General features: G+C 41.3%; 3 protein-coding genes across 7 annotated transcripts; all 3 read right to left on the reverse strand.

Annotated features, from left to right (window-relative positions):
• Positions 1 to 1,069: 1,069 nt before the first annotated feature.
• LOC149712176 (ATP-binding cassette sub-family C member 1-like) lies at positions 1,070 to 10,585 on the reverse strand. The gene is made up of 22 exons (XM_089844954.1): positions 10,457 to 10,585; positions 9,107 to 9,274; positions 8,934 to 9,047; positions 8,716 to 8,853; positions 8,519 to 8,656; positions 8,394 to 8,452; positions 8,200 to 8,325; positions 7,979 to 8,134; positions 7,742 to 7,916; positions 7,356 to 7,610; positions 7,094 to 7,297; positions 6,885 to 7,031; positions 6,721 to 6,814; positions 6,296 to 6,660; positions 6,072 to 6,239; positions 5,830 to 6,005; positions 5,662 to 5,755; positions 5,053 to 5,577; positions 2,701 to 2,900; positions 2,512 to 2,641; positions 1,684 to 2,453; positions 1,070 to 1,354 (listed from the first exon to the last, which is right to left on the reverse strand). The coding sequence occupies exons 1-22, from the start codon at positions 10,502 to 10,504 to the stop codon at positions 1,246 to 1,248; spliced, it is 4,359 nt and encodes a 1,452-aa protein (XP_089701080.1). The 5' UTR covers positions 10,505 to 10,585; the 3' UTR covers positions 1,070 to 1,245.
• Positions 10,586 to 11,790: 1,205 nt separating this feature from the next.
• LOC149712177 (ATP-binding cassette sub-family C member 1-like) lies at positions 11,791 to 12,875 on the reverse strand. Of its 3 annotated transcripts, XM_089845019.1 has the most exons (6): positions 12,746 to 12,875; positions 12,576 to 12,689; positions 12,358 to 12,495; positions 12,161 to 12,304; positions 12,036 to 12,094; positions 11,791 to 11,928 (listed from the first exon to the last, which is right to left on the reverse strand). In XM_089845019.1, the coding sequence occupies exons 1-6, from the start codon at positions 12,755 to 12,757 to the stop codon at positions 11,904 to 11,906; spliced, it is 492 nt and encodes a 163-aa protein (XP_089701145.1). In that variant the 5' UTR covers positions 12,758 to 12,875; the 3' UTR covers positions 11,791 to 11,903. The 3 variants fall into 3 exon arrangements, with proteins under 3 accessions (XP_089701145.1, XP_089701142.1, XP_089701136.1); XM_089845016.1 differs by lacking the exon at positions 11,791 to 11,928 and having other exon boundaries at positions 11,940 to 12,094; positions 12,161 to 12,298; XM_089845010.1 differs by lacking the exon at positions 11,791 to 11,928 and having other exon boundaries at positions 11,940 to 12,094.
• A 2,937-nt stretch (positions 12,876 to 15,812) lies between these two features.
• LOC149712178 (uncharacterized) lies at positions 15,813 to 23,919 on the reverse strand. Of its 3 annotated transcripts, none has more exons than XM_089844973.1 (4): positions 23,789 to 23,919; positions 18,511 to 20,646; positions 17,000 to 17,129; positions 15,813 to 16,021 (listed from the first exon to the last, which is right to left on the reverse strand). In XM_089844973.1, exons 2-4 carry the CDS (start codon positions 20,593 to 20,595, stop codon positions 15,891 to 15,893), a joined length of 2,346 nt encoding a protein of 781 aa, XP_089701099.1. In that variant the 5' UTR covers positions 20,596 to 20,646; positions 23,789 to 23,919; the 3' UTR covers positions 15,813 to 15,890. The 3 variants fall into 3 exon arrangements, with proteins under 3 accessions (XP_089701099.1, XP_089701104.1, XP_089701094.1); XM_089844978.1 differs by having other exon boundaries at positions 18,511 to 20,642; positions 23,789 to 23,883; XM_089844968.1 differs by lacking the exon at positions 23,789 to 23,919 and adding an exon at positions 21,326 to 21,376.
• Positions 23,920 to 23,977: the final 58 nt, after the last annotated feature.

Below are 23,977 nucleotides of genomic sequence, written 5' to 3' on the forward strand. Positions count from 1 at the left end.
CATATGAGTTAAGCCAATAACGGGGAGTCCAAGGCCCCGCCGGACATATGAGTTAAGCCAATAACGGGGAGTCCAAGGCCCCACCGGACCTACTTGTTAAGCCTATGACGGGGAGTCCAAGGCCCCACCGGACCTACTTATTAAGCCAGTGACAGAGAGCCCAAGGCCCGACCGGACCTACGAGTTAAGCCTGTGACGGGGAGTCCAAGGCCCCACCTAGCCTACGTGTTATGCCTATGACGGGGAGTCCAAGGCCCCGCCGGACATATGAGTTAAGCCAATAACGGGGAGTCCAAGGCCCCGCCGGACCTACGAGTTAAGCCTATGACGGGGAGTCCAAGGCCCCACCGGACGTACGAGTTAAGCCTAAGACGTGGAGTCCAAGGCCCGCCGGACCTACGAGTTAAGCCAGTGACAGAGAGCCCAAGGCCCGACCGGACCCACGAGTTAAGCCTGTGACGGGGAGTCCAAGGCCCCACTGGACCTACGTGTTATGCCTACGATAGGCAATCCAGGGTTGCGACCTCAAGTTCATCAGGAGTCCATGGCTAAATTCGCGTATCTTTATTAGAGAAAAGCATTTTCTATATTTAAATTTTTTGTTGTTGTAGGATTTAAAGGGAGAATGGAACGACAACCTTTTTTAATCGATTTACAGTGATAAACTAACATAAAATTCGAGCGATCTCAGAGCAGTTCTACGGAATTCGCTATAAGCATCTCGGCCATAGATCTGCATATTTGATTTGTTGACGTAATACTCTAACCAAATCGAGAGCCATCTCAGAGCAGTCAAATGGAATACGCACCTCAAAGAAATGTTTGCGAGTGTTGTTCCCTATCGTGTACTAGATGTTGGGGGTGAGAAGTGAACTAGATGGGACAGGGACACAAACTTTAACCTGCAGCATCATATTCCTCGACTTGGAGCTGTTCCCTCACAAAACCACTTTTCATAGCCAACAAAATTATTTAACATGTTGGGTTAGAGGGGAAATCGTGTTTCACTCTGAAACCTTACGCCACTTTTTTTCAGCTTAACTTATAACTATAAATTGATAATACAGAATTTAGAATCGTGGCTTTACTGTCCATTACTGTCAGTTTACAAGATTAAATGCTTTATCTATGAGCCATCCATTCAAAGGCTACATACACGCTGAAGTGAAATTACACTGACGTCTTTTATTCGAGTAAAATTGTCATTGGAACAACTTAAGAAGGTCGATCCATAATTAGAGAAAGTTAATGTTTCGCGTCTTTGGCCAATTTGTAGAAGAGCGTCTGGTCGTTCTTCAACAGAGTTTGCGGAGAATCCATCTCAGCAATTTGACCATCGTCCAAAACCATCACCCTGTCAAAATATAATCAGAATATAAGTCGGTAATTGTACACTTAAAGGGATACCATTAACTACGAGTTAAGTTAGTTAGGCCAAGAAATTATATAGGTGACACGGGATCTTCATGTGTTTTGGCGCGTGGCGCCTTCATGATATTTACTAAAGTACTGACCATACATATCGAGTTTTACCTTTACACAGTGAACGGTTTAAATCTTAAGTCTATGTAACGTTTAAGTATTTTCTTTTCGATGAAGCTGCAAAAGCTAGCAATCGAGCGCAGCCTCGTTTTCAGCGTGACGTTTTTGTTTAACTTATAATTATTACGGGATATGACATACCTGTCGTAGTCCATGATGGTGTTTATTCTGTGGGCGATGGTGATAACGGTGGCTGAAGCGAACTCCTTTCTAATGGTCTTTTGGATGAGATCATCGGTGTCCATGTCGACCGAGGCCGTCGCTTCGTCCAGGACCAATATCTTGCTATTCCTGAGCAAGGCGCGAGCCAAGCAGACCAACTGACGTTGTCCGACACTCAGGTTGCTACCTCCTTCGGCCACCGGATGATCGAGACCTTGCCCGAGAGACGTCACCAAGGCTTTCAGATGCGATTGTTCGAGGACGGACCACAGACGCTGGTCATCATGCTGTCCGAAGGGATCCAAGTTCAGTCTGAGCGTGCCCGAGAATAGGACGGGATCTTGCGGGATGATGGCCATTCGCGATCGCAAGACTGTCAAGCCGACTGTCGACAGATCAACTCCATCCACGACGATATGACCTTGCGCGCCCTCGATCATCCGGAAGAGCGCCAAGGTCAAGGAGGACTTTCCCGCCCCGGTCCGCCCCACCACGCCCACCTTCTCACCCGGTTGAATCATGACGGTGATATTCTTTAAGACCAAGCCCAATCCTTGGCGGTATCTCGTGCTGTAATCCTGAAATATGATTTCTCCACGTTCTGGCCAATTAGGAGGCACTAGAGTCTCTGGTTTGTCCCAGTTGCCTTCGGTCTCTAATTGACAGTATTCGACGATTCGTTCAACAGCCACGATATTCGTTTCGAGAGAAGCCCACGAACTTGTCATTAATTTCAGATTTTTAATAAGCTGTTAAATAATTCACTTAGTATCGGTGTTAGCTTAAGTGAAGTAAACTTCGACGTACCAAGTTCGCACTCGTCATGACAAATCCCACAGTTCCAGGTGATAATGCCCGGCCCTTGGTGAAAACTGAAAAGAGGGAGACGCAGAACATTAAGACGTTACTCAAAATATTGCACCTGACAGTCAGCCATCTGAAATTGGAAGATTTTTCAAAGTTGGAATTGTGTTGTGTCTCTTACAAAGCACAAACCTTTCACACATGTTCATGGCGTAATAGGTGGCCATACTTTGGTCGATTAAGTCAAGAAACTGCTCCTGGAATTTGTTGGTGGCGTGATACGCTCTGATGAGCGTCGTTCCAGCCACTGAGTCGGAGGCGTGTGAGAAGAGAAAAGAGTTCCTCGTCGCGTAAATTCTTCTCAACTGCACGTTGCTCGCCACGAAAAAGCGCTACATTCAATTCAAAAACTCAGATACTTTTCGCTGACTTGCCGCACGTTCGGGCATTCGCACATCGCGCAACTTTTTAGAACATTTGTTAGCCTTAAGACCATTAAAACACCGATGGACTGGAATGATAGGCTAAAACCCCCGTTCTTCTTATGGCATCGCCAGTTAAAGTTCAGCTAGCTACTTGGACCAAGTCATCTTGCGACTTATTGCCACTTATCTAACGCCTTTACAATGCATAGAGGGGTGGTGGCTAGCCCCTATGCCACAGCTAACCGACAGCGCCCTATACTAACTATTACCGTTAACCTCTGCAAGTTTTGATGGAAAGGAGAAACCGGGTTAGACCGCGGAGGAAAACTCCTTTAACAAGCGGGGAGAGAACTTGCAAACTCTACGCAGAAGGATTTCTTCCCAGATTTTTCACCCGGTGCCACAGTCCGGGATCGAACCCGGGATCCTCTTGCTGCGAGGCGAAAGCGCTAACCGCTACGCCACCCCACCGGAATTGTCGCCCCCAGTAGCAAAAACTAGTCGGGCCGACACCAAACCTGGTCAATCGGCCCGATAGAGTTACCGGACTGTCGGTCCACAATACTTCATGTCAGAGTCATTGAGTAGTCAAGGCGCACTCGGATAAGAATAACGCGGTCTTCAAGCCCACTCAAAACTAACTTGTGGAGCGACACTTGGAATATTGTATTCGCGCACTAAACCGCCTCAAAACTAACTAGTCGAGCAGGAGTTAGAAAAGGAGATGCCGTCACTAAACCGACTAATAATATTTACTCGGTTTAGTGACACTCATCTCCTATTCTAACTCCTGCTCGACTAGTCAGTTTTGAGTTGGTTGAGTGACGCTAATACAATATACAGTAACTTGACAAGTTAGATTGTGGTTGGCTTGAAGGTCGCTGGATTCTTCTACGAGGGCACATTGACTACTCAATGTCTTGGACATGAAGTATTGTGGACCGACAGTCAGATAACTCCACTGGGCCAATTGATCAGATTTGTTGTCGGCCCGACTTGATTGCTGCTGCTGGGTAGGGTATATGGTTATGAGAAACATCTAGTCTCCATATGGCGTGTTTCCTCCATAGCTAACTTTCATACTCTAAGCTGTGATTCGAAACCCATTTATACTACCGATTTCTGTGAGGCGAAACAAGTGGCATACGCTGCACTTCAAACCTCAATTTTAGAGATGTGTCTCAAAAATTTTCAATTGTTTTTCTTAAAACCGATGTAACGCACAATGTAACTAACGAAGAAAATGTATAGTATTAACTTACTATTTAATATAATCTTGATTTTCGTCTCAAAGTTAATAGAGAAAGAGTAATAGACCCTTTAGATATAATTAAGAGGGAAATGCAAGGCGCTAAAATTTTGCCTTCCGTATCACTTTTTGACGCCGGCGCTATAAAACTTTTGAATCATGAGAATGCACATGGACGGAAGTATATCAACCCCTAGTATGTCCCAATACAGAGGGTTCACTACATCGAAAGGGTTTCAAGTCGGTGTAGTGACGCGCCCCATAAATACCATTCAGAAAATACATTTAGTCAGTTTAGGGACGCGCATCTCTTTTTCTGACGGCTGCCCGATAAGTTAGTTTCGAGTCAGTTTAGTGACGGTAATCCAATATTCCGCCTGTCGGTAGACAAGTTAGTTTTGAGTCTTTTTTAAGCCCGCTTATCCGAGTGCTCATCGACTTCTCAATGAACTGGACATGAAGTATTTTGGACCGACAGTCCAATAACTCTATTGGGCCGATTGATCAAATTTGGTGTCGGCCCGACTATTTTTTGCTGGTGGAGATTCTACGTACTGTTTTGAGTCGAGTATCCGACTTACGGTGGTTTGATGACGTTTACCGACAATTAACTGATTTGGACAACTAACCGCCTGTACCGACAATTAACCGACTACAAAAAGGATAGGAAATGCTGCTGGGGGGCGGGGGCCCTAGCGGGAAAGTTCCCGAACTTTTCTACTCGTACACCATGTTAAGGGTATGATTTGAGTCGAAAAAGTTTCAACATTGGTGGCGCAAGAGAGGCGCTGCCCTAGAAGAGTCACGCACCATTCATTCATGTCCATCTGTTTTTAATTGCCGTAAGTTAGCCGCAGGCTGCACTCTTACCTGAAGAAACACGAATCCAGTTGCGATAACCATCAGGGGCAGGATGAGAAGCGGTATACCGATGACGATAGAAATGGAAGTAAGAGCTAGTTGTATAATACTGAAAGAAAATACTTTCAGTGAATCGGGCAGTTGCTTGTCCAAAACATCAATATCTTGTGAGAAGCGATTGAGAAGACGTCCAGTCGGTGTACTGTCGAAGAAGGACAAAGGCGAACGCAAAACAGCCCTCAGCATATCCGAGTGTAAAGCGCGAATGGCGCGAAGAGTGGCCAGGTTAGAAACAAAAACGAACAAGCAACTTATCGTTATTTGGGTAAATCCTAACAAGGCGTACACCGTTAAACGCATGGTTCTTAAATGCGGATTCACTGGTTGCCCTTCTTTCCGGTCTTCGCTCCACAAGGACAACCAATAAGAAATGATTTGAGTCAGTGCTATCGAACTGAACTGACCAACCATCACTATCATACAACTATAAAATCCAAAAGATTTCAAACAATTTTTGTAGACTGATAGTGAGGTCTGAAAAGTTTAAGAACATGGAAAGATCGAATAAAAAAGGTGCCGAGTTTAGCGAACTTTAGTTGCTCGGCTAGCAATACGTACTTTGCCTTTTTTGCGCACTTCCTTGCTCGTGAGTTTCTCGTTTAAGTTCAGCTTAACTCGACCAGTTACGCTGACTGTATTTTCTCCTTGGTTGCTGTAATGTTAAATATAATATTAGATCTGCCCTGGTTATCTATACCGGTTCATCCCTCGTACTAACACTGATACCTTTCCGTAGGTTCGAAGATAGATTCGTTGTCGTGATGGGCGAAGTAATCAGTGGTCATTCCCGCGCTCGTGAGTTCGTCGTAACTCCCTCTGGCGACGATTCGTCCCTTATTCATAATCAAAATCTCGTCCATTTCTCGCAGAAACGTCACATTATGCGTCACTAGAATTCTTGTCTAAATGGATGAACATGAATGCTGATAGCTGAGCGTTGTTCGACATATAGAATTTTTCGCACCAACCTTGTTTCGAAGCAATCCGTTTGGGCCGATAACTCGATTGAAGAGATGTTTGGCCACATTCGCATCAAGCGCACCCAAGGGGTCATCCAACAGATAGATGTCCTCATCTCGATAAATGGCTCTGGCCACGTTGACCCTTTGCTTTTGACCACCGCTTAAATTGATTCCCTGAATATGGGAATGTTGACGTTAATCGCCAAGAAACAGTCTTTGAAGGAACTTACCCTTTCACCGATCTCCGTCTCGTCGTCAGCGGGCAGGTTGTCGAGATCGGGTTGCAGGGCGCAGGCGCTGATCACTCGAGCGTATTTTTCCTCGTCCATGTCGTCCACGAAGAGGATATTGTTCCTGAGTGAGGTGTTCCTTATCCAGGGTTGTTGACTGACGTATCCCACTGCGCCCGACACCCTGACTTCGCCTGTCACCTTTTCCATCTCGCAGAGCAGAGCGGACAAGATCGAAGATTTTCCGCAACCCACGGAACCCATCACGGCCACCAGAGATCCGCGCGACACCTTCAAGTCGATGTCCTTCAGAAATTCCACATCTTCCGACTTCCAACGAAATGCGCCTTTCGTGACTTCGATACCTACCAATAAAGACGAAATTACTTCCGCATTCAATGAGAGAAAACGGTTTTCGGTTCTACTTAAATTTCCGTCGTCGAATGGGACTCGAAGCCTATATTCTTCATTTTCGTCGCTCATTAAAATCCCACTTATTCTCGAAACGGATACTTTGATCTGATTTTGCGAATATTTCAAGAGAGTTTTCAAACATAACAATAGTAGAAAACGTCAATTGATATTTTACCATTATTATAGCGTTTATCGAGTCACCAAAATGTCTTATTGGCAAACAGAGCGCCCGAAACAACTGAAATGAGACGAAGGCTTTCGCCGAAGTCAGAACGTTGTCATCGTCACTCAGCACGAAGACGGCAAAACTTGCCAGGATCGCCTAGAGAGACGGGAAATTGTGCAAAAATGACTAATTTTTAACGTTATTTAATCGATATTTACAGTCGAGTTTAAGGCGTAATTCATGAATACTGATACTAGTGTTAAAATAAATTGCTTCCTCAACAATACTATTTCATTTTCCTTCAGTCTCTCGAGCATTCTTTGGAAGGATCTTTCCCAAGCGTAGAATTTCAAGACGCGAATCCCGTTCAAGATTTCACTCGTCAGTTTTATCCTTTGGTCCTTCACTTTCATCAATTTCACCTAAAACCAACGATTTCTTCTTTCAAAACTTCAAATATTTATTTTTCAACTATCTGACCTGCAATTTCTTAATTTTCCACGAGGTCAAGTAAGAGAGGGGCAGGCAAACGACCACTATGGTGGAACTGACCAATCCTGAGGAACCCAATTCCTGATACAAAAAGAACGTGCAGAGGATGACCTGCGTCGGCACTGACCAAATGGGGCCGAGGTTTGGGATCAATAATAGAAATCTTTCCGTGTCGATGTACATCGTGTTGAGTATTGCACCCATCGAAAGCTCGCCTCGTGCGCCACTCGACAAGCGAAGCGTCTAACGATACAAGAAACTTTCATTGTCCTCTTCTTGGTAATTAATAACCTAAGGATAAGTCTGCAACTCAACCCAGAATAGTTGTGTTCGAAAAGATTTATCTATAAATTGGTCACACCATAGCTTGTTACCTTTTTGTAGAGCGCGTACGTTGTTAGTGATTTGAGCCTAACTCCTAGTTTTGTATGGAAGTAGGCGCTGCCTTCCAACAGTAAAGACTGCGCCACCCCGGCTAGTCCAAATAATGAGGCGTAGAAGACGCCCTTCCACTGCGGTTCGTCACTTGACAAATACTCGAGTATCCATCTGAAAAATTGTGTGTCAACAGCTTTCTTGGTAACGTACATTTCTTTGAATGAGCTTGCAACCTGAGTATCGGAGCGGTCATGGAACCTGCAACGTCGGAAGAAATTTGCAACAACGCTCCGCCCAAGAATAAGGGCCAGACAGTTTTAAACAAGGCCATCCCAATGAAATTGGCATTTCGTTTCAGTTGGTCACCACCATCGATGTTGTCGCTGTTTCTGTAAGAATTTATGGTTGTGTAAAGCCATCACCATGAGCTTACACGGATTAGCCTGTTTATTACCGGTGGATTGATGTGTATTGACAATATTTATCAAACTTGCGTTTGACAGTCGCGGCTTTGTCCGAAATGCTAAGATCGTAGACGTCCCAGGGTTCTAGTGTCTTCTTCCACCCCTTCCACATAAAACTGTGTCGTTCATAAAAAGAACAAAAGTTGAACCAAAAGCCGAGTGCATTTTTTTGTTGAGGGCGTACCTGTTCATCCACGAATAGGACATCCTCGAGGAGAAAGAAGCCCATTCCTCCGGCGATTTCTAACAAGATCCAAAAGACCACATTGTCACTTTGATCATAATAGTTTTTCATATAGACTTATTTACCAATGGCTTTTCTTTCTCCTCAAAGTCCTCTTTGTCCAGTGGACGCCTGTCACTTATTGTGTTCAGCACAAAGGTGGCTATGACGAGAGAGCACTCCAATGTCTCCGTAACAAAGCCACAGATGTCATCTCGAATATCCTGTCATTTCATGTTAAAAACTGTAAATTGAGAGGTGCCTTGTCAATCTGGTAACTCACTTCGAAGGAGCGATTCATCATGGCCGATCTGTAAGTAATGGTTTCGCAGATTGTCGATAGAAACCAGAACAAAAGTTGAATTGCCGAAGAAACTGTTCCCATTCGTCGACCGTAGATGAAGAGAAAAACCGCCAACACCTGCAACGTAGACCGATGTTTGCACTTCAATTCAGGTAGAAACCTGATCTCTGGTCCAAACATATTTTGGTAATCCTTACGTAAGTCATGAACTTTATGACTGTGCCCAAATTGTCGAGAGTCTCGACGTCGCCTAGATAAAGTTGTCTTCCCAACTGGAAGGCGTTTAAGGATGCCAGTAACAGAGCTAGAACCTGAAAAGCGCTTGAATTTGAGTGACGCGTGCTTGTCACAGCTTACTTCTAATTCTTACCGTTTTGGTCAAGTCGAGGTTTGAGAAAGGGTCACGTTTTCGCTTGAAAATTTTGAAAAGTAGTATAGAAAGCGGCCATAAGACAGCGCACGGCAACCACACCAAAACTGTCTTCTGGAAGCACGGCGTCAAGTCCGAATTATCCGTGTACCACGTTAGATTAGAGTCCTGAAAATAAACCGGGATTGTGCCATTCAACTTGAATTTCACTAGTGGGGTAATGGCGTATTTGGAAGACTTTTTGCAAATTATATAATATCGAGTATTTACGGCAATTTCCCATTATGTTTATAGGCTTGTACATTGAATTTTTACTAATATTTTAAGCCCCTTTCGAACTTACAACAAGAGAGAAAATTACCCTTTTGCAAACATCGTGGTTACGGCGTATTCGAAACACATAATTTGGAATGGGACGGTTTTAATTCGAGAAAAGCTTAAATTGACTTTCAACTAGGTTAATATTTTTATTTTAAACAAGTTGGGAAATCAAAATTCCAAACCGAAACGAGAACTATCTAACCAATATCAACATCATGCGAAGGTGTGATTTTAGACTTCGAACGTTGACGTAAGCTATGTATAAACCTTTTATCTTAGCAACCTTTTCGGTCTTTAAAAAGAGTGCCCTACCGCCCCCCCCCCAACCAAAAATTTACCCTGGCGGCGGCCCTGATTGGCTAACATTTAATTTCCCATTTAACGAACGTTTAATTACTCATTTAAAGGACGTTTAATTACTCATTTAACGGACGTTTTATTACTCATTTAACGCTTAATTACTCATTTAAGGGACGTTTTATTACTCATTTAACGCTTAATTACTCATTTAACGGACGTTTTATTACTCATTTAACGCTTAATTACTCATTTAACGCTTAATTACTCATTTAACGCTTAATTACTCATTTAAAGGGAAGGGTGAAGTAGAAAATCAAGTGATTTTTTATCATTTCTTCAGTCTTAATAGTGAAACATTCAGGAAATACTTCCGAATGATTCCGTGTCGAATGAAATTTATCACGAGATTTGATAAAATTCGCGCGCGACGTGACAATCGTGGCACGAGACATGGAACATGCCACGAGAATTTTGTTAATAAAAAGGCAAGGCGTTACGCGATTGGTCGGAGGTCCTTCTTTAAAATTATCCTTAAAATCTGAACCTAATTTGAATTTTAAAACGATTCGGAAGTGTTTCCTGAATGTTTGACTATGCAGACTGGTCATATAATTAGTAGAAGAATCGATAAAAAAATCACTTGATTTTCTACTTCACCCTCCCTTTAACGGACTTATAGTTACCCATTTAATGGACGTACAAATACCCATTTAACGAACGTTTACTTACCCAAAATTTCGATTGACAAAATTCATTGAAAGTTGGTAAGGATGTCATTTTGTTTTGCCGAATAAAGAGGCAATACCTTTGGACGTAAAACTAACGCTGTACAATAGTGAAACGTTTCACACTCTATACTGAAAACAACATGTGTTTAGTTTAGTTCCAGTACACTAGACGGTGATGGAGGGCGTCGATGATACGGTACTCTAATAACAGAGCGACGTGTGTTTGTGCGTATGAACCCAATTACATATAATGTACTAGTAAATCTCGAAAGCAGGCTGTCGTCTCAAACATAAACTTCAGGAACTTTTCTATTTCTAATGTAAACGTTCGTATCAGACGCGTAACTATCTTTACCCGCGTATTGAGTTACAAATATTTCCAGATAACGAGTCATTTTGAAAAGAACATTGTCGATTCTTAAATATTTAATTCTGTATGTAGATGCTTTTTATTTCTGAATGGGTTTATGTTACATTGTTTTGTTTAGATTAGTGGACTAACGTTAGCCTTCAAGTTACCGTTTCGTTTGAAAGCGCCTGGGCACTGCCGGTACTTGTTGATCTGGACTTCGTGGGTGGGTTTGACCAACGCCTACGATATTTATATCGTAGGCGTTGGTTTGACACACTGCGCGATGCGTACGGTCTCTTCTCTTTAGCGTCCAATTGGCCATATGTCTAATCAGCGCCACTAGCGGGTGGTCTGAGAACTACTCCCATAGAGACTAGGTATATTTAAGAGGGTTTACAGAATCATGGTATGTTATCGATTGGGCGTGTTATCAAAACAGCATTGTCCAAAACGGCTTTTTCATAAACGCGTTTGCCATTATAGCCAATTCTCGTTTTAGCGCATTTTGATTACAGCGTTTATATCTTGAGCGTACGAAAGTACGCCTTTTCCAAAATATTGTTGTTTATCTTCAATAACTTCCCAAAATAATATGCTTTTTCCAAAAAAATATATTTTATATTTACTTCCGATATAACATTACTCCTTTTTTCATAATATTGTTCTTTGTCCTATATACTTAATATAATAGAGATTTCCCTCCCTATCAATCACAGTTTGGGCGGAAACAGCAACCGCGGTTTTGCTTGAACGCGGTTTTGCAAACCGCTGTTTTGGGAACGGCTTTATTCCAAAACGCTCTTTTGAAAACTGCTCAACTACCCGTGAACCCAGAATCATAGCCAGGTGGCTCGAACGCCGCGCCATCTGACGGAAATTCTGCAAACCCGCTTAAATATACCTAGACTCTATGGGAGTAGTTTTCAGACCATCCGCTAGTGGCGCTGATTAGACATATGGCCAATTACGTTGATACTCTGCCTGGAGGAAAGGTGGTCCATCATGAACCGTTGGCGAGTTCATCTGTTCCGTCTGTATTGTAATTCCTGGTTGTATTCGTACTTGAATTTGGATGTTGGGGGCATGTACTTTCGAATTAAGGATTTTTCCAAACTGGTCCTCTAGATCATAAGTTCATAAGATATGTTCCATAAGTTTGTCACTCATTAATGAGAACTTGTCACGAAGTGAGGGAGGTAGGTCGTGCATTTTGTTGGTGAGCTCGTACCTGTCCATCCACGAATAGGACATCCTCGAGGAGAAAGAAGCCCATTCCTCCGGCGATTTCTAACAAGATCCAAAAGACCACATTGTCACTTTGATCATAATAGTTTTTCATATAGACTTATTTACCAATGGCTTTTCTTTCTCCTCAAAGTCCTGTTTGTCCAGTGGACGCCTGTCACTTATTGTGTTCAGCACAAGGGTGGCTATGACGAGAGAGCACCCCAATGTCTCCGTAACAAAGCCACAGATGTCATCTCGAATATCCTGCCACTTCATGTTAAAAACTGTAAATTGAGAGTTGCCTTGTTAATCTGGTAACTCACTTCGAAGGAGCGATTCATCATGGCGGATCTGTAAGTATTGGTTTCGCAGATTGTCGATAGAAACCAGAACAAGAGTTGAATTGCCGAAGAAACTGTTCCCATTCGGCGACCGTAGATGAAGAGGAAAACCGCCAACACCTGCAACGTAGACCGATGTTTTCTCTTCAATTCAGGTGGAAACCTGATCTCTGGTCCAAAAGTTTTTTGGAAATCCTTACGTAAGTCGCGAACTTTATGACTGTGTCCAAATCGTCGAGAGTCTCGACGTCGCCTAGATAAAGTTGTCTTCCCAAATGGAAGGCGTTTAAGGACGCCAGTAACAGAGCTAGAACCTGCAAAACACTCGGATTTGCGTCACGCGTGCTTGGCAATCCTTGGTATTTCTTACGGTTTTGTTCATGTCAAGGTTTGAAAAGGGGTCAGGTTTTCGCTTGAAGTTTTTGAAAAGTGGTATAGAAAGCGGCCATAAGACGGCGCACGGCACCCACACCAAAATAGTCTTCTGGAAACACGGCGTCCAGTCCTGAAACGAAACCAGGATATTGCCATTCAACTTGAAAGAACCTCAAATTATTTCAATTTCACTTGTAGGGTAATCACATCCAACTCGGAACACTTTTTGAAAATTTTATAATAAAGAGTATTTCCAACCAATTTCCATAATAATTGTGGTTATGGACTTCTAGATTGATCTTTTACTTATATTGCCGTCGCATTCGGAATGCATGGATTATTTTATATGCTTGCTTTGAGTTTGAATGTTTCGGTTTAAAATTTTAGGATGACGCTTAACCCGATAGAGGCCGCGAACCAGCGTCGGAATTAATCCGGACTGGTCCCGCCATTGTTTTCCTATAGATTTGCAATTAATAATCTGGTCCAGAGGTGTGATTCACGTTACCATTATTCCCCCTGACCGGTATATTAGGGGATATTTTACTAGAAGTGTAATTATTGTAGTAAGGACAGCGAGAGTATACGTAGATGATGTGGCTTAATTATGGTCTAGCCCATCTTGTTATATTTTGAAAATAAAAATATTTTTAACATACCAGCACAAGGTAAAACAAGTTGGTAAAGCTAAAGTATTGCCTCTCCGAGATCGGACGACTATTAATACTCACTTATTTGACTTGATAGACAAGAAATTGCATGCGTTAAAATTTAAACTATTGAACTATTCAAACGTAACAAAAAGAGTTATTATACAGGTCAGTAAGCCCGTGTAGATAACATTTGACACCCATTTGTACGGTTAAATTACCGTTTTTAGGGTTAGCTTCCCTTAGAAAAAGCATTACTTTTTATGCTAGTGTGTAAACACTATTCTCTCAACAATATCCTTACTTCGCCAGCATGACTGTTAATTAACTAAACTTGAATTATCTCTAACTGCACTAAAAGAGAATGACGTAACCCGATTAGTGTCAAACCTTTAACTACCGCCTAAGACCTACTTAACTTTTGGCTCACTCTGTTACATACCGGACAAGAAAAACAAAACATATTTTAATTCATATCATCAGGGAGTAAGGAACGTTAGAGGGAGTGACCGGAGTGTTGATCTAATGCTAAAAAAACCGTCATACAGTGGCAAATGGGAAAGAAAGTGGTGGTAGGATCTCCGTTCCACAATTTTAGCTAACGCGCAGGCGCGAGTGACGTCGTTTACTACCGCCAGCAGAGAAAATTTAAAAATTTTTAAATTCTCTCTGCCGCCAGCTTCCGCTTCCATCGACTGCTGCCCCACTCTGTTCAACCAACAATCACCGTCTGTTGGGAGGAAACCGAGGCTTAATAAAAATGCCAGATTTTTTTGTAACGGTTGTAGGAATGATTCAAGGTATTCGCTTAAAAATATATGAAAGGAATATCCTTCCACGCGTTTCCAAAGCCAAAAACCCAGATAGAAAAATGTAAAAGATGGATATTAGCTTCCACTAGCTTCTATTCACATTCAAAAAATTTCAAGCTTTGTTTTTGGTTTGGGAAATGGTTGGAAAACGATATTTCCCATGTCAGGGCTTGTTAAATATTTATAGTAGGGGTGTGCGAATACCACTTTTTGGGTATCGAACCGGTTATCGAATACTAAAAAATTTTCCATATCAAATACCGAATCGAATAGTTTATTCCAAATCGAATACCGAATAGTTAGGCCTTGGTAAATTTTTTTCTTACCGATTAATCGCGAATAGATAATCCTAGTATTCGCGAATAGTTAACCCTAATACTCGCGAATACTAGACTTAACTATTGGCGATAAATCGGGTGGTAACCCTAATATTCGCGAATAGTTAATACAAAGCAAGGAGAAAAACATTTAGGAGCTAAATTTCAAAATATCTTTCCTCAATGGTGGTCAAGTGTTTCTTAATATTTTCCTAGGCACTTGCTGGTAGTTTTTGATGGAGGACAAATAAAATATCGATGATATTTTTTAAAAGAAGGTGGTCTCTAGTGCCAAGGACCTAAATTTATGGCAGTCGAACTTTAACCGAATAGTCAGTTCGGTATTCGATATTCGTATCGAATAGTGAAAATTTGTTTATCGAATACCGGATCGAATAATTCGGTTCGGTATTCGATCGAATTATTCGATTGAGACGGTTAACCGCACACCTTTAACTTATAGGTTACTTGAACAATTTAAAAACAACACTTCTTATAGTTACCCATGGCAGAAATTCAAACACGAACTTCCCCTTCTAGTTCAAAGCCGGTTTTTAAATTTGACGCATGCGCGCGGACACCGCGATGAGAACCCGAGTCAGCGCCAGAAAGAGAGAGAGACGAGTTTAGCCACGAAGCGAACGAACGCGCCTATTCACTTTAACACTCCCTCTCAAGTCTCTCCTCCCTGATAAAACTAGCTGTTACCCGCGGCGTCGCTCATGTGAAATAAGAACTTTCATCAAAATGATATAAAGAATGGGTAGATTTTACTGATGACTGATATTTTTGTAGCACCCTAGGAGAGAAGGCACTCGGCGTTGCCCGTCAGCCCCTAGGGATGCATTTTTTATTACTTTTCAGGCTTACATTATTCCATAAAGAAGGGTTTTTAAATTTGTGGCCGCCATTTAAAAAGATGGCAACAAATCGAACCCAAAGGACCATTCAGCCCGTCTATAGGATAAAGGAAAGCAGTGTACTAAATAATTGCGAAATCGGTTGAAACGCGCCGACTTTGTTGCATAGAGAAGATTGTTTTACGTTTCTGGGCGTCATTTTTTAAGATGGCGGCGAATTGGGGTGAAATGTTTCTTAGTACGCGCCTACTACTCATGAGTAAGGTTCCTGCAAATTTTCAGCCTTCTAGGGCAAGCGGTTTGGGCTGGGCGTTGATTATCACTCAGTCAGTCAGTCAGGACTTCGATTTATATAGATATAGATTTTATAGGAATAATAGGGTCATCGCGTGTTAATTGAACTTAAACTTAATTCATCACAAGTTATATTGAAGTGCAAACCAGAAAGTTTAATCCATGATTAATTACAATATACAATTTGACGCGACAGTTTTTAAAATTTTATCTGTTGACATCGGCTCTCCAATATTTGCCGTAGCGATGCTCCAAAAGATCGGTGTTAAATTTATCAGTGCAGACAAAAGGCGCTCCTTTGCTCAGCAGAAATTTCACAACCGCAACGATGGAATGAACTAAAAATAATTAATATTATCATGAGTAACGTAATAACAATAGTTTTCACGGCGTCTACAGCCAAAGGATAGGCAACCTGAACAAAGTATACTTTTGGTTTTTATCTATGAACCTTTGATGAAACAAAAGTAACGCAGTAATACGCACTCTTCCCATCAATTTCCAAAATACTAAATACTCTTAAAGGGAATGCGAATTTACAATTTCATATCATATTTTAGCACAAAAGTGGTATTGTGCTACACTTTCGAGTCTCTACTTTCAAAATATCAAGTTTTTAATATAAGTGAACCAAAGTTTCTATTTTTAAAATCCACTGAAAAATCACGAAAACTCAGTTTCGATATATCAATAATTTTGTCTTGTCGAGCTTGTTCGCCCGTTTGATGACATCACTATGACGTGAGGGGAAAAAAAGCGCGGGAATCCTATAGGCGGCGTCTCGAGCTTCTCGCCAGTCTAAACTCTGGGTCTGATAGCGGAGAGAGTGGCACCATCTCACGTGTAAAATATATCTGTGACGTCGGACTGCGGGAAACGTTTTAGCCTTTCATAAAAAGAGGATTTCAAATAATTTCATATGAAGCATTTTCAAATGCATATTGCCAAGGCAATAAGCAGAAATCGGAGAATTAAAAGCTTGATATTTTTGAATTCGCAGAAATTAATTCTATCAAACGAAGCTTCTAATTCCCTTTACGTTAACGCTGTCATGTTTATAGATACAGGGGCTTTTTTTGCGTGAACAGAGCATTAGCACACTCTAACCCACATTATCCGTATATTACAGAACTTGGGTGGTGTTTAGACCTATTGGCATCCAAGGGTTGATTGCGTCTAACAAACGCTACCTTTCTTTCGCAACAAAATAGGCCTAAATCATCATGCAAGTTGGGTTACTGAGGTCTAAATCGTTCACTGGGTAAATAAATAACGTTGAGTGCGTGTGATGCCCATAATAAATTGTACTTGTTTACCTGTAGCGATGACGGGGTCGAGAGTGTTCATGCTCATAATCATTCTTCGTTTTTCGTCGTTGCTGACATCGGCTTCTTTAATCTCCACTTTCCAGTCGTTCAGGTAACCCACAAACTGATCCTCCAGCCACTTAAAAACCAATATACATTTGTTACTACCATCAAGTTCATGTGTCTAAATGGGGATCTATAGAAGACTAGTCGGTCACAACCGCGGCTTATATATTCCCGTCTCATCCCAACCTTAATTGTTCTCAACAAAATATGGAAATATTGACATTATTCTCTAAGATATAGATATTTTTTCGACGATTCACATCGGAATATCGTTATTTCTCGACGATATACAACGTAATATCTTTTTTGTCGACGATATACATCGAAATATCGACATTATCTCTAAGATATACATCAAAATATCGATATTTCGATGTATATCGTCGATATTTTCTCGACGATATACATCGAAATATCGATATTTTCTCGACGATATACATCGAAATATCGATATTTTCTCGGCGTTATACATCGTAATATCGATATTTTCTCGACGATATACTTCGTAATATCGTTATTTTCTCGACGATATACATCGAAATATCGATATTTTCTCGGCGTTATACATCGTAATATCGATATTTTCTCGACGATATACTTCGTAATATCGTTATTTTCTCGACGATATACATCGAAATATCGATATTTTCTCGACGATACATAGAAAAACTGGAGAATATCGATTTTTGATACATCGATATTTTTAAGATTACTATTTCGATATATTGGGAAAAAAATCGAAGTATCATCCATAGTTGTTCACGATATAAACATTTCTAAGGTCTGACTGGCTATAGAACCCAAAAAACGCGTTGACCATGGACACCCCAGTATTGGGGCCCTTAAATCAATTCTAGTCACCCCCTATAGAGGGGGCACTAGGGGGGTCATAACCTATAAAGGGAGGGTGAAGAGGAAAATCAAGTGATTTTTTATCGATTCTTCTACTAATTACAAGATCATTCTGCATAGTGAAACTTCCAGGAAATATCTCCGAGTGATTTTAAAATTCAAATTAGGTTCAGATTTTAAATATAATTTGAAATAAGGAACTCCGACCAATCCCGTAACGCCCTGCCTTCCTGTTAACAAAATTCTCGTGGCACGTTCCGTGTCGAATGAAATTTATCACGAGATTTGATAAAATTTGCGTGCGACGTGATAATCGTGGCGCTAGATGTACAGCATGCTACGAGAATTCTATTAACAGGAAGGCATGGCGTTACGCGATTGGTCGGAGGTGCTTATTACAAATTACCCTTAAAATCTGAACCTAATTGTAATTTTAAAATCATTCGGAGACTGTATTTCCTGAATGTTTCACTATGCAGAATGGTCTTATAATTAGTATAAGAATCGATAAAAAATCACTTGATTTTCCACTTCACCCTCCCTTTAAACCCGAAGCTTGGTAATCCGCCCCTATAGGCGCGATTCATCGCATCGATATTCACCTCAAACCTCCAATCATCCAGGGACGTATAGGGATCCAAATCCTGATTTCTGCTCGTCTTTCCCGCCGCGTACTTTCTAGTATTGAGCATATCGAAAAATCGATTAAAATATCGAATGAACATGGCCGTTTCACTGGCGTCTTCTCCCATTAGTTTATCAATGGCGTTGGCCACGGAATTACTTAAAACTTGGGTGGCCATCGTCACCCTTCGGACGTAAGCGGGTCCCAACTTGATATGATTCGTCGTTAACTTGGGACACATTCTAATGCGGGCCAAATTGTCCTTCTTGTACATTTCGCGGACGTGCGCCCAGATGATGTACTTGCCGTTCTTTTGGAATAAATGCAAGTACTTATTTGCGCCGCTGTTAAACAAGCAGTCGCGTACGGACTTGATCAACTGAGGCGGATCGCAGATGAAGTAAATCTCTCGATGATCGTTCCGCGGGACAAAAGGGTTTATGACGCGATGGTAGACGCCCTTTTCCATGTCCAACTTGGTACTTCGTTTGATGAACTTCAGGTTGATGGGTGTGTCGTCGCAGATGACAGTCAGGATCTTGAAGCCGTTATTCTCCAAGATTTTAATGCCGTTAAAGACCACGATTTGTCGTTCTTCGGGGGTCATATTATTGGCGGGAAAATAGGCCAGTACGTGCTTGAAGTTCGTCAGTAAGCCTTGTACCATTAAGACCATTATTCGCGAATCAGGAAGGGTTTTGCGCGAAGAACCACGCGTGACGTCCGCTTCGTATTCGTCTTCCGAATCGCTTCCGGTTTCGGTTTTTGTCGTCTGCATTTCGTCAACGATTAAAGCGAAGTACTTGTGATGTTCCTCCATATCGTCCAAGTCGATTTTCTGACGTAATTCGTAAATTACTTCCGGCGAGAAGCCGTGATTGGTCGGGAATTCCGAGGAGTAATTAGATAGAGTTCGCGACGCGGGTAACATGATAACGTTACGTAGATTTTCGTAAGCGGACGCCGATAAACTGTAAAAGTTGAGACACCATTTTATAATGGCGGGATGCCATCTATTGGCGGATAACGATTTTAAAAGTTTAATTTTATCGCATTTCATGTGATATTTAATTAAAAGTTTTAAGAAATTGGCTTTTGAAAGGTTGATTCCCCGATAATTTTCCAGCATTTCAGCGTCACTTTTTTTGAGCCGTTCCACGATACGAGCCTCCTTTTTTTTCAAACGCGCCACCTGTCTCATCATTTGCTTTTTTTCCTTCAAATGCGTTTTCAAGACGCGTTCCTCTTCGTTTTTCTTCATTTCCTTAAGGTTACTTTTCTTGACAATTGCAACATTGGTTTGGGCCCGCTTCATATTACGCTGGAAATTATTACGATAGGCCTCGCATGGTTTGCACCTTTCGGCAAAGCGCATTTTATGCAAATTAACGCAAGTATCGGCGTGTACTGCCCCCGTATATCGATTAAGGAAGCCATTTTTAATCTCTTTATTAAATTCAGGTTCTCGGTTTCCCGTACAAATTTTAAACCCTCGAAGGAACGTTAAAAATTCCAAAAGTTGTTGTAAGGTCTTTAAATTTTTTGGACGTGTTTTCGACATCGTAACTGGGTGATCTGCTTCAAGGTAGATGTCGCCGTTTACTTTAACGCTGACTTCTAAATTGGCGTTGATTTCAACGGTCAATTGTCCGGTTACGTCGTTCGAACTCGACCCAGTGTAATGAACGTAAACGGAGCGATTACTTTTCGATACGGACCATTCGAAGGCGTAATTACTGACGTTAATTTGGTATTCGATAAAATTGGAACGTAAATCGTCTAAGGATTTGATTTCGTTGAATTCGACGCCCGTTGTAGATCCCAGAACCATTTCGGTTTCAGTTGACGTTGAAGGTTCCTGGTCCACATCTTGGACACCAGTTTCTTGATCTTGATTTTCTTCGTCCCTCAAGGGTTGTGACGTATCTTCGGCGTTTATGGTTGTTGTATTTTCGTCTTTCTCGCTATGATTCGAAGAAGAAGAAGCGCATGTTCTTTGGTTTAGTTTGATGACCACTACGTTAGCCGATGATTTTTTGGATTTTAACACCCGTTTTTCCATTTTAATTATAATGTTTGGTGTTTGATCGCTTGGATGATTCGATATATCTACCTTAAAAAGTAATTAATGCTTTTATTGGAATATTTCGCAAGCAGTTTATTACTCATTTAAAAGTTTAGTCTTAGATCGTGTTATTTATCCAGGGTTCATACAACTTTTGGAAAAAAAAATTTCCCTGAGATTTCTAGGTTTTACCCGTATATGGAGTACCCTGTGGAGCAAATGTTAACGAAGGAGGGGTAGGGCAAATAAGACTATAACATAATCAAAGGATATCCCCGGATCTCTAGTAGAACCACAGTTATGAGCCTCCTAAGTATAGTGTAATGTTAATCCTATGGAGGGGATGTTTACGAACATTTTGCTTAATTACTCGGCCCCTGTTTGACGCAGATTTCCCTGAATTTTACTAAAAATTCTAAATTTCCCTGAAATTTCCCTGAGGTTTTGTCAACTATTTATTTCCCTGATTTTCCAGGTTTGTATGAACCCTGTTATCGCAAATTCATTGGTACCATCTAATTAATATAAATCAGGGGTGTGTGCGTACCCGACCCGATACCAGAAACATATTTTTTAGGACTCGAACGGGTACCCGAGTCCCAATTTTAAGCCTTTGCCAATACCCGCTGCCAAGCCTGACAAAATCCCCAAGGGTCCAGTTCATGACGGGCTACCGCGCGTGTTTCAATAATTCTACCTTCCATAATAAAATAATATAATTACTAACAAGTTGGCTGCGTTCAGTAACCGGCATCAAAAACATCGATGACTAAATGATGACATCGATGTCTTACTGAACGGTTTTTCGCGTCTTTGGGCGTGACGTCATGATGCTCATCGGATGCCCATCAGAAAAATCGGCTGTGAGAGGAGGTTTTTTTGATGAGCATCGGATTCATGACGTAAATTTCGTCATTTTGCGCCGCGACAATTAAAATATTGTAGAATTGACCAATATTATCCTTAACGATAATAATACTAAAAAAAGCAATATATTATTTCGGTAAAAAATGGATTCTGACAGAATTTTGATTTAATTGATAAATTGAAGTACAATATCTTTGTAAATATTTCGGATTTATTATTTAAGCCTCTGCAGTAACGTTATCATAATATCGTCGCCATTTTGAAAAGCATCGATTACACAAAATTGTGCCGTTCAACAACTGCAACGTCATCATGACGTCAAAAGAACACCGATTTCATTTTCCCAAACATCGATGTTTTTCCTGATGAGTGTTACTGAACGCAGCCGTTATAAATTAATATTGTTTAATGAATTACGTAACTATGGGGGATAATGGGTGGGCGGCTTTGAAATCTAGCTTTTAATTGGACTGTACAATGAAAAACAAAGAGACCCGAATTGGAGCCGAGGGAGCTCATTTTGGGCATTTTGCACGACCCGAGGACAGGTATTTGAAAATTGGACACGATACCCGCGGCTGCGGCGGGTAAAATTTTCTATTACCCGAAGTTTACCCGACACACCGAAAAATCTGGACCCGCACAGCCCTGATTCCTAAAAATAGATTGTTGAAGGGACTCATTAGTGGGTTGCGTACCCACTCGCATAACCTCCCGCGCAACACGAAAGTTTATTTCACATTTTCTCGGTAGATGGCACTAATGACGCAGAGAAAATTAAAGGGACAATGAAGTAGAAAAATTAATGTTATTTTTAATTGATTAAGGGTGTTAAAAAACATTAGGATAACTCAACAAAACTTTATCGTTACATCTTTATCCCTTTACGCCCGCGACTTTAATCCACTTTATTCTCTATCGCCGGAAGTTAGGCTTATCTCGGGATTTCGTGGAGGGGAGTAACGGACTAACGGGAAGAAACTAGTCTATTGTCTGCTACAAAGGCCAAAAATATGTACTTCAGCAGACGACAGACTAATTACTTCCCGTTGCTCCCCTCCACGAAATCCCGAGGTAAGCCTAACTTCTGGCGATAGCGAATAAAGTGGATTCATTTTAAAGGACTCCAAGGCTGGCAGTGGCGGGTGAAAAAAAAACTATTTTAAATACGTCAGAGGCACGTGACCGAATAAAGGCGTGATTCAAAGAAACTTCGTTTGTCTTATCAAAACTACATAGATCTGATTTCGGTTTTATTTTGAAAACTAGCACTTCAGGGAATTGGCGCTGTATTCTCGCGAAAACCAGGACTAGTGTCCAGACCTGAATTGTCCTAGAATCTTGGTGTCATGTGATGCCTGTAACGTATTCCAAAGAATTTTTATCCACCCGCCGATGTATATTCCTTGGAGTTCCTTTTACCTTAGATGAACTAGTTTGACTGGAGGCAAAAAGCTATTACACATGATTGGCAGCTTAAAACACCCAGCATACTTTGCGTTAGCGCGGGCCTACTCCTCGGGTGGCATCTAGTGTCAAAATAGCGAAGTTTTTTTAATGTTCAAACATACGATGTGGCTAAGGTATGCGATAGATGGCGCTGCAATCTTAGGCCCAAGTAAACTACAGCATAGTGGGTAACTTATGCTGCCAAGCATGTAACACCCTCTTTTCGCCTCCAATTACGCTAGTTCGTCCAAGCTTTAACCTTGCCCATTCCCTCGACGTCTTTCAAATAAACGCGACCCCTGGTGTCGATATTTAGCAAAACCATTTTGACACCATGTTCAACAGCATGAATTTATTCATGTTGGTGAATAAATTCATGTCTACAGCTTTTGGAGAAACCTGACACCCCCACCCGCCTTTAAGTGGCGCTAGTTACATTAACATATAAGCCTTAGCATGTGTTAAACGGATTTTTACAAATGCTTTAGATTCCCTTTAAAGACCATTGAGATTTTGATTAAATTTGGGATTGTGTATTAATACGACAAGTCATTAAGAGCCGCGTTATGAAGGAGGAAATCATAAAAAGAATAAAATTTAAAAAGAAACAAGGGTTTAAACATTCGCCATGGCGTTTTGAAGTATTTTCAACAAGGAGGGCTTAAACAAATAAACACAAAAATCACCTAGAGACTACGCCTAGATAACGGCCACAATCACAAATATCACAGTTAGGCTTAGGAAATATCACGCGCAACAAAATAAACAAAATTTCACTTAATAATTAACTTTAAGTCTAATAATGAACGTAATTATCTATTTAAATTAAAAGTTAATCGATCAGAAATATGATAATTTAACGATTATTAATTACCAATAATATTTGATCTCCAGTACCGGAGATTACTCCTAGCTCCTTGTTGCTGCTTCACGGCCTCCGTGCTCGCTCCTCTACTTTATAGAGGTTAATACATTTGTTAATTCTTCAGCCAGAATGACACAGCCCGTAGGTCTACGGTTCGTTCAGTGCAAATTTTCCAGGGCAACACTTTAGCCGGCGCGC

Source organism: Phalangium opilio, unplaced genomic scaffold (genome assembly GCF_054372755.1).
Source record: "Phalangium opilio isolate 3A_F unplaced genomic scaffold, DU_Popi_V2 ptg000009l_1, whole genome shotgun sequence".
NCBI classification, from domain to species: Eukaryota; Metazoa; Arthropoda; class Arachnida; order Opiliones; family Phalangiidae; genus Phalangium; species Phalangium opilio.